Raw genomic sequence first — 8,988 nt, 5'->3', positions numbered from 1 at the left:
ATAAAAATAAGTAATTCTAATTTAGCTGCATACCCTATATTTCCTGAATTTCTAACAATCATATTGTTAAACCAAACGCTGATAAACAAATAAAACAACCTTTCTGTCTTCATTTTTGCAGAGAAGAAATACCAAAAACTTAAGTTGCTGCGATCGTTCGCTTCCATTGGGCAATCAGCCATTCAGCCCCCATTCTGCTAGATCAACGCGCGTTCGGATCGGAACACCTTATCCACCGGCCAGCTCACTACCGAAGCCGTTCGTTACGCGCTGGGCCGAGGCTGTTACTGTCAGATGGGCCGATCTGGGCCGGAAATAATTAGCAACGCCTCAGTGAGAGGCAAATGAGTATTAGCGCGCTAATACAGGTGGTTACCGTTCCTAACTATCGTAGTGTCATTTGAGCGCCAGGTTGGCAGCTAAGGTTTTCCTCTCCACGGTGACTTGGCGGGCGCGCTACGCAGGGCCTTGCGGTTGCGGCTGGCCGTGGCCGCCGGCTATGTCACGCCCGCACCCGCGCCGCTGCCTTTTGGCTCCACTCCAACCGCCATCACCAAGCGATCGCTCCCTCGAACCAGGTCGAGGACTCCAGCGAGATCGAGGAGATGCAGGTCTTCGTGAAGACGCTGACGGGGAAGACCGCCGTCCTCGAGGTCGAGAGCGGCGACACCGTCGCCGCCGTCAAGGCCGAGATCCAGGACAAGGAAGGTACTGGCGTGTATCTGTGTTGCTGCCTTTGTTGGCCGCTGCATCGTGCTCCACCTCGCGTTGCTTCGTTTTGTGTTTACTAGTTCGGCTGCCCCGCGTGCGTCAATTTTTTTTGGTTAGGTTTTGCTCGATCCGTGCTCAATCGATCGGTTGTCGTGTGCTTGTAGGCGTCGCCGCGGACGAGCCGCGGCTCATCTTCGCGGGGACGCAGCTGGAGGACGGCCGCACCATGGCCGACTACGGCATCCAGAAGGAGTCCACGCTTCACATGGAGCTTGGCCTCCTCGGCGGCTACTGCTGGATCGAGCCAAACCTCCGCGCCCTCGTGTACAAGCACACAATCAACAAGATGATCTGCCGCAAGTAAGTATTCAAGATGCACACGCACCATGTATTGTATGGATGTGTTTGCGTGATCTGTGAAACTTGATCGAGTGACGGCAACGACCGATCTGCTGCATTGTTTCTAGTGTTGTCTAAGTCCAGCGGTTGTTTGTCACTGGTAGGATGGAAAGGTCCTTTTTACTTTGCCTGAGTTGTAATTTCCAATCAGGTCCCTTGTTCGTCATGCTGGCAAGTTAATTGCATGGTTTTGAGGTCCATTGGAGGGCAGGAATGATGAATTAGTTGAATCCACAAAATCGCTTTACGAACCAATTTCCCAGTCAGTACTTTGCTGCAACTGCATGAATGGTTTTGTTCGTTAATCTGTTATTGAGTGCATATTATGCGTTTCGAAATCGAAGCATTTGTGATTATTTACACTACAATTATCTGGCAACAAAATTGGTTACTCAAATAGATGTGCGAGTAAGTTACCTGAACAAGCTCTAAAATCACATTCGTTTAAACTACAATTCTTGCATGTTTTGTATGTCTCTTGGATTGGCTTAGATGATAAGTTGGTTAATAATTCCCCACAAAAAGTTGGTAAATCATTTTGTGCTTGCAATGGACATGACAAAGCATATCTGTATTCACCATTTTTCTCCCTCCAGATGCTATGCTACCCTGCCCCCTGGGTCCAGGAACTGCCGCAAGAAGAAGTGTGGCCACAGCAACCAGGTGGGCGTTAGTTTATTCCATCCCTATCTTATTGGCCATATTAGATATTAGCGACATTGAAGTATGATTTGGGTCCATGTTTGAGAGTTTTTGTTAGTTGTCAGCTTGGCATCACTGTGCTCTAGGTTGTTCCTTGCAAAAAATGTGCTCTAGGTTCTCACGTTCACACCTAGCGTTTTAGACCTTGATCGATCTTTTACGGTTTCGTATTTTGATGTTATGCCTGCTTTAGATTTAAATTTATGGTGGGTAATATTTATACATTTTTAGTTTTGGGTACTGTCCAAGTTTTGGAACCTCAACAGAAAGGCTCTTCTCATTTAAGAACTGTTTGTAACAAAGTAATATATGCTCCGAGTTTTCTATCGTTGCTAACCATAACAATATTAGTTCCTTTTCATTGTTTGATCTGATATATTATGTCCAAATGTATTGTTTTCAGCTGAGGCGAAGGAAGCTGGGCTTCTTCAAGTACTCTTTCAGGTCCTGCACCTGACTCACCTGTTGAATCAACTGTCTCGGTTTGATATCAGAGTATCAGTCTTTTAAAGCTTTGCTGCGGCACAAAATTCCTCCTGGATACTGAACATCGACTACTCTTCTGAATGCTTGGGTTATCTTGACGGCGTGGTTAATGCTAGTTGATAGCTTGATATGGTAGCTTAACTCTCTTGGCTGGGATGAGCACTTCCCTGCTTTGAATGCTGCTCCGTTTTCTGTCTTTTGAAATTCCGGCTTCCGGTTACCCTCTGTTCATGTAGTTGGTGCCACACTGCCATGCTTCAGTTAACTGTTAACATGGTGTTCACCGGGATGAGGTTCTGTGCAAACGATGATTACAGGTTATGTGGCCAATGAGATATTTCTACTTGCAATTAATTTTTCTATTAAGCTAGATGCTAAAGTGGAGGACTTAGAATAGTTCATTGAGTTAACTGTTAACATGGTGTTCACCGGTATGATGCTCTGTGCAAACGATGATACTGGAGGGACAAACCGGTGGGCCACCGACCCACCCATCGCCTACGAGATGCCGTTGATTAAGGGTTGGGCTGAGGTTGTCATTGTCATATTGGTAGATCTGGTCGCCATTCTTTTTTTTTTTTTTGAGAGGAGATCTGGTCTCCATTTGAGCGCCAAGGGCAGCCGGTGATCTTTTTGTTGGGGACGCTACGTCACAGTCACAGACCAGGCCGGCTAAACACAACGACGCGCCGACGCGGCCTTGCTTCCACTTCCTCCAATACTAGGCGATCCATCTAAATTCTAACCAGAGCGAGGACTCTAGCGATATCGAGGAGATCAGGAGATGCATGCAGGTCTTGCTCGAGGTCGACAGCGGCTACAATCTACTGGTGTATGTGTGTTGTTGACCGCTGCTTCGTTTATTTTCCAACTCGCAATTGCAAACGAGCAACATATGGAAACCATTCGTAAGAGGGTCCGGCACACCAGATGGCCCAACAAGCATTTGCTACCAGTACAACAATGTACACCAACCACGACCATGAAACGTCACATACAAGTTGGTATGCGAAGTTCTGACTTTATGGATTCATCTACTGCTACAACGAATTGAAATAGAACTTATGGTTTTGAGTCCTGACACCTGATTCCATCTCAAAAGCAGATTATAGGTGTCTATAGAATACAGTTCTTTATATACACATACATCAGGGTACATGATTCTTGGTGAGAATACCAAGCTAAATTAAATCTGATTGGGATACTTAATCTGGGTTGACTATCAGCACAGCTGAAACATAAGACGCCCAACACTTGTTTGCTTTGATGATCATAGTAGTGAATCGAGGTATGAGTAGTTATAGCGGCGGCCAAACTGAAGTAAGCTGCCGTATGTCCTATCTGAGACTCCGACATAAAGTGCATCCGTGTCGGGGCTGAAAGACATACCAGATACATCACCAAAGAAATCCAGCTCCTGTCTCTTGTTGTAATCACTTTTGATGTCAAAGATGTGGACGAAATCTACTGCCTCTGCCATCGACAAAAACTGTCCATCTGATGTGAAGCGAATAGATCTTATAGCTCCAACGTTGCCTCTCAAGACATGGACAGACTGGGAGAGATTTCTGGCATCCCAGATCCGGCAAGTTTTGTCTTGGTTACCTGTGGCGAATGTCAGCCCATCTGGGCTCCAAGCCGACGCAAAGGAGTAATCCAAGTGGCCTTTCATTGAATGAATAGTCTGCTTCCAGATACAAGACATATTAACTTAAATCAATGCACTAACAGATATTTTGAAAAAAAATCTGGTTTTTAAACCTGCTTTTGCAACAAAACACTTACCTTTCCTGAATTAGCATCAATAAGCAAAGCATCTGTGTCATCGCCAACAATAACAACAAGCTTTCCATCAGGGCTCAATGAAGTGTGCTGTGTCAACAAATAAACAAAGTACTAAATCAAATTGGTAAAAATGCAAAATCTCACAAGCACCACATAATCGTTATTAGGTCACACTGCACTGAACTCTGACACAGATGAAATCTGATCTTGTACTATCAGAAACACAAATACAGCAAAGAAGTGTTTATAGCTGGCATTTTAAAAACAGAGAATAAATATCTGAATTTTAGCCTTCCAGGTGAATCACCTATTCAGCTCTGATTGTATTCCTTGCAAACTGGTAAGAAAAGAAAGAACAAAATGCAACAGAAATTCCATTCAACAAGAATAGAATCACAATGCTAATTATTCCCCGACCTTGTTCTTTTTACTGCACCGTCATCAATTCAGTCTGCATGTTCTCATAGGGTTGTCAACAAGACAGTAGCAAGCCCAAAAGCAATAGTATAGTCAATCAAGTTTGCCCTATCATGTTATAAGTTGGTCCTTGGAACAATCTCAGCTAACAAAAACTGGAATGCTATTAGAAATGATTGTGTCAAAAGAATGCTCGAGAGATGTATCTTTGACAATGTCCGCTGTAACATGCACTGCTGCAAAAGACTTCTGTTGGCAGATATGTAATAGCTGAAGGAAAGAGTTCTCGGGAATTCCTGCCACATGTTTGGGTGCTGAATGCCTAGACATCCTTTTATTCAATGATAAGTTATGTAATGACTTGGCTACCGATTGATACCATTTAGTATTTTTAGCCTCTTGATTTAGGCTGGTTTCCTGGGTTCTTTGCATCCTTGTATTTTTTAGCTTATAAGCCTTTCGAATATTTGCAATTATTGTTAATCTAAATATTCTGGAAGGGCAGGCTGGGCGCAGTAGTAGAGTCTCTCCACTTGTGTCCTGGAGGTCCCAGTTTTGAATCAGCCTCCTTGAAAAATAAGTGAAAGTAAAGCTGCCGTGGGAGCTTTCAGCACTAGGTACGCTCTATTAAATCTGAATAGTCTCAGAGGTTCCTTCGTGGTTGGTAGAGCCTTCAGTTGACAGGCCACTACCCAGGCTTGAATCAAGGTGCTCGCAGGTTGTGTAGTATCAGTACTTCTCACTCTTAAGACAAAGCCTAAGAAACATGTTCTCCCCCATGGTTGTGGTTTATTTTTAGGATCCTTCTCTAATATAAATAAACAAAATTAAAGAAGTCAAAAATTGGGAAAAATAAAAAAACTGTACTTACATTCACTGGCCAATCAAATCGGAAATGCTTATACTGCTGGTATCTTTCCATATCATACTCCCTTACACCACAGTCATTGTTGGATGCAATGAAGTGAAGAGCTCCACTGAAAAGAAAAGTGAGATCAGAGGGGTTTTTTTTCTTCTTTGGCCAGGGGGTAGATAAATTTGAATGTCAATATCAGGTCCAAAAAAAATGTTACCAGAAGTATAGATAGGGGTAGGATTGAGGAGGCAGTAGTTGAATCTAGGATTTGGATCAATGCTCAAATTTTAGTCTAACTTCTACTTTGGAGTTGCTCACAAAAGAGGGTAGGACCCAAAAACAAAAGAAGCCCAAACAGGGGTCAAAATAGGCCTTTCTTTCTGATGTACACATCACAAGGTTAAATGTCTAACTACACAGGATGATCATTTACCTAGATGTGTTGAATATCTCCAATGCATTGGTAATTGCATTATCATCAAATGTTGTCCTACAGCAAAAGCTTATTCCTTCTCGATCTAGGTGCTGCGCCACATTTGTAAATGATACAAATAATAAATTATCAGTATTTCAAGTTCAATAAGATTTCATCATTCCCTAACTTAAATGTAAGTAACATGAAGATTTTACTTTGCATATTAGCTCTCCTTGGAAACCGCCAGCTACTAGCAAATTATCCTTCACTGCCATGGTACTGATTTGAGTATGAAAAAACCCTTCTAATAAGCTTCCTGGGTGCTTCTGCAATAAGACAGTGCAATAGCATGAATATAGTTATATAGGTGCTAATGTTTCAAAGGGGAAATTTTTTTAAAAAAGTGTTTCCCACCTCACTTGGTGCAACATGTCCATCTACATCCATAATTTCTGTATCCCCACCACTTAAGGCCGACCAATGAAGTACAGAGTAATCCAATAATAGGTAGACATCATGTTTCGATGTGGCCCATACTAAATTTCTCAGCTGTAGGTATAAAAAGAGTCATTTTTCCACTTATTGAACAAATAACATTTATGCACTGGAAACAGATTAAAGCAGCATCAATCAAGACTTGCCACAATTAGTCTTCATATTTTGGACCCGCCTTGGCCCTGCTTTATATTGAAAGCGAAAGAGAATGCTGGGGTTACCAGCTTTACAAACGAGTTCAAAGTAGCAACATTCCTTCACCACATCATCACCACTGATGTTACGGGACATGAATGAGCTGACATCTCTACCGTTAGTCTTCATATTTTATCTAACCAAAATGAAAAATAATCATTGAATCATGAAAGAGATAGATCTTTAAACGGGCTAAGCCATCAAAATCAATTCAACTCTCTGTCATGTCGGAACTCAGAATTAATAAGGGTTATGGAGAGTGCTTGTGATATAGGTAGTAGATTGGATTGGAAGGGCAAAAGGGTGGAGGTTGTTGTTGTTCGCCCTCAGTAGAGGCTCTGAATAGCTATTGGATGGATTTATGGATCAACTTCTGCTTGGATTCAACTCAATTGCTGAAGCCATTGATATAAAATGAGCGCTTAACAAACTCCCAAACAAACTGACTAGCAAATCATCAACTTATCCTCCTAGCTAGACATCTTAACTAAACGAAGATGCAGACAGCATAATCTCTAGTCTGTGATCGATGTTGTGGGAGCTGGGCTGGAGTTGTCACCGCTTACAGCGCTGATAAGTGCGGCTGACTAATGCGTCCACAACAACTTGACAGTGTGTCTGTGTGATACACAAAGAATGAAGATAAAATCCAAGGGCTATGACTATGAGTTTCTTGATGATGTATTGATGTGTCTTAAGCAGAAGATATTTTTCTTATTCAATAATATAGATGAGAGGATTCACTAATTTAATTACAATCTGCTGGTTATGCTTTTAGAAACAAGTAGTTTTTACTGCACCATTTGCAGAAAAGTGAAGTTGTATTAATGCAATGTACAGTAGCATTTCAATTAGATTAATGCAATGTTTTAAGTGATCCTGCATGACACAATACTCTAAGAAAAGAGTTCCAGAAATCTGATGTGAAGTATTGAGCTAATGATGGCTCTGGTAATTATTTTGCAGAAAATTATCTTTAGCAAACAAAGGCAGGATGCAGATAAGCTAGTGTCAATGCACTCACCTGAAAGTGTGAGATAGTAGATTTCACTGATCTAGTATTTCGTCTGAATTCATAATATGTTCCGCCCTTCTCAGTAGATTTGCATGCCTGCTTTAACACCAGAATAACTCCCTATGTGATGAGTACTTTTTCCTATGGAAAGTAAGTTGATTTAAAGGATGTACCTTCATTGCTGCTTCTCCAGAATTAGGTATGTTCTCATAGTTTTTGTACTGCTCTAGCCGGGCCTGCCTATATGTTTCTCTTGTGATCGCCATCTTCTCCCAGGGTATTCCTTGTATATCTCTCCCATTTCTTACATCTGCTGCTGATGTGTCGTGGACCTTATGCTAAATAAAACAAAAATTTCAGAGAATTCCAGTGGAACAAAACTTTAAAAGATACAAGTTTTGGCTCCAGTTGCTCAGAAAAAAATAAAAAATAATAACTCAGTGACCTTTTCTTTCGGTCCAACATTGAAATGGACTTCAATGTTATGTAAAATTGTAAATATAAGTATATAACAAATTTGGCACAGATGTAGAGGAAATCAGACAGCAGCATCAATATCCTTTGAAAGATAGCGATCCTACTAATCATAGCAGTAGTCATCATTGTATAATGTTTATGCATCCCTTCATTGCTTATGTTCATTCTCAAATCACGGGTTTAAACATTAAGTAACTTAGCCCAATCAATTTCCATAGCCTTCAAAAGTTATGTTTGTCAACAGAACCCACCACGGGAAAACTAAGCATGCATAAAGTACATATACCAGACATGTCTCCAGAGACAACAGAGAAACGTGAAATTAAGAGGTACACACCGATTGGTCCTCGTCCTCTTCCTCCTCGACATCGGAGTCCCTAACCGCGGGCTCTTGGTACTCATCCTCCTCCTCCTCCTCCTCCTCCTCCATGTCATCGACTGGCTCGTTCATGTCGTACTCATCCTCCATCTCCTCAACATCGCCGCCGTGATAATCAGGCATGCCTATATCACAGCCAGGGGCGAACGGACATGGGTGTCCACCCGATAATTTTTGCAAAAGAAAAAAATCAAAATTAGTAGGCATAATAAATGTATACAATTGTGATTGGATCAGATCGGAAGACAAATAGCTTATGTTATGGTTTGGATGCTCGATTTCGCACAGCAGGAAGGGAAGAGAAGGGGTGGGCATACCTGGAGGGTACTCGTCGCCGGCGAGGAGCCCGACGCAGACCTGGCGAAGGGCCGGATGGGCACCTGGGGTAGGGCGGCGGCGCTCGCCCCAGTCGTCGCCGCTAGAAAGAAGGCCACGAGAGATAGAGCGGGGTGAACGGGAGAAAGAAAAGGCAGCGAGGAGTAGGAACGGGTGAACGAAGCGCTGATTTTTTTTAATGAGTTATTAGACTTTGTAAAACTATACGATTGAGTATTTACTAGGAGCATACCTGTGTCTTGCTACGATTGAGTACAAATTGCGATATTTTATGTTAACACTAGAAGGATAAAAAAGATGGATCTCTGTATGTTTAAAAT

General features: G+C 42.2%; 2 protein-coding genes across 5 annotated transcripts; one reads left to right on the top strand and one right to left on the bottom strand.

The window, feature by feature from the left end:
- The first annotated feature begins 445 nt into the window (after positions 1-445).
- On the top strand, positions 446-2,668 carry LOC112874492 (ubiquitin-like). Of its 2 annotated transcripts, none has more exons than XM_025937831.1 (4): positions 446-708; positions 829-1,071; positions 1,707-1,773; positions 2,216-2,668. In XM_025937831.1, the coding sequence occupies exons 1-4, from the start codon at positions 500-502 to the stop codon at positions 2,267-2,269; spliced, it is 573 nt and encodes a 190-aa protein (XP_025793616.1). In that variant the 5' UTR covers positions 446-499; the 3' UTR covers positions 2,270-2,668. The 2 variants fall into 2 exon arrangements, with proteins under 2 accessions (XP_025793616.1, XP_025793617.1); XM_025937832.1 differs by having other exon boundaries at positions 876-1,071; positions 2,216-2,664.
- A 631-nt stretch (positions 2,669-3,299) lies between these two features.
- On the bottom strand, positions 3,300-8,818 carry LOC112874491 (uncharacterized WD repeat-containing protein C2A9.03-like). Of its 3 annotated transcripts, XM_025937830.1 has the most exons (11): positions 8,650-8,818; positions 8,291-8,457; positions 7,650-7,814; positions 7,486-7,575; positions 6,186-6,320; positions 5,987-6,097; positions 5,790-5,881; positions 5,372-5,477; positions 4,084-4,170; positions 3,904-3,982; positions 3,300-3,795 (listed from the first exon to the last, which is right to left on the bottom strand). In XM_025937830.1, the coding sequence occupies exons 2-11, from the start codon at positions 8,453-8,455 to the stop codon at positions 3,569-3,571; spliced, it is 1,257 nt and encodes a 418-aa protein (XP_025793615.1). In that variant the 5' UTR covers positions 8,456-8,457; positions 8,650-8,818; the 3' UTR covers positions 3,300-3,568. The 3 variants fall into 3 exon arrangements, with proteins under 3 accessions (XP_025793615.1, XP_025793613.1, XP_025793614.1); XM_025937828.1 differs by having other exon boundaries at positions 3,300-3,982; positions 8,650-8,813; XM_025937829.1 differs by having other exon boundaries at positions 3,300-3,982; positions 7,486-7,572; positions 8,650-8,812.
- Between the last annotated feature and the right edge of the window lie 170 nt (positions 8,819-8,988).

This window comes from Panicum hallii, chromosome 9, assembly GCF_002211085.1.
Source record: "Panicum hallii strain FIL2 chromosome 9, PHallii_v3.1, whole genome shotgun sequence".
Lineage (NCBI taxonomy): Eukaryota > Viridiplantae > Streptophyta > Magnoliopsida > Poales > Poaceae > Panicum > Panicum hallii.
Note: the sequence above shows the minus strand (reverse complement) of the source record. Positions and strands in the feature narration are given on the sequence as shown.

Coding starts and splice junctions, on each gene's coding strand:
- LOC112874492 (XM_025937831.1), top strand. CDS start 500: ATGTCACGCCCGCACCCGCGCCGCTGCCTTTTGGCTCCACTCCAACCG. Junction 1,072..1,706: donor AACAAGATGATCTGCCGCAA/GTAAGTATTCAA, acceptor TTCTCCCTCCAG/ATGCTATGCTACCCTGCCCC. Junction 1,774..2,215: donor AGTGTGGCCACAGCAACCAG/GTGGGCGTTAGT, acceptor TATTGTTTTCAG/CTGAGGCGAAGGAAGCTGGG.
- LOC112874491 (XM_025937828.1), bottom strand. CDS start 8,455: ATGCCTGATTATCACGGCGGCGATGTTGAGGAGATGGAGGATGAGTAC. Junction 5,478..5,789: donor GAGATATTCAACACATCTAG/GTAAATGATCAT, acceptor TTTTCTTTTCAG/TGGAGCTCTTCACTTCATTG. Junction 4,171..5,371: donor GATTTGATTGGCCAGTGAAT/GTAAGTACAGTT, acceptor TTGTTGACACAG/CACACTTCATTGAGCCCTGA.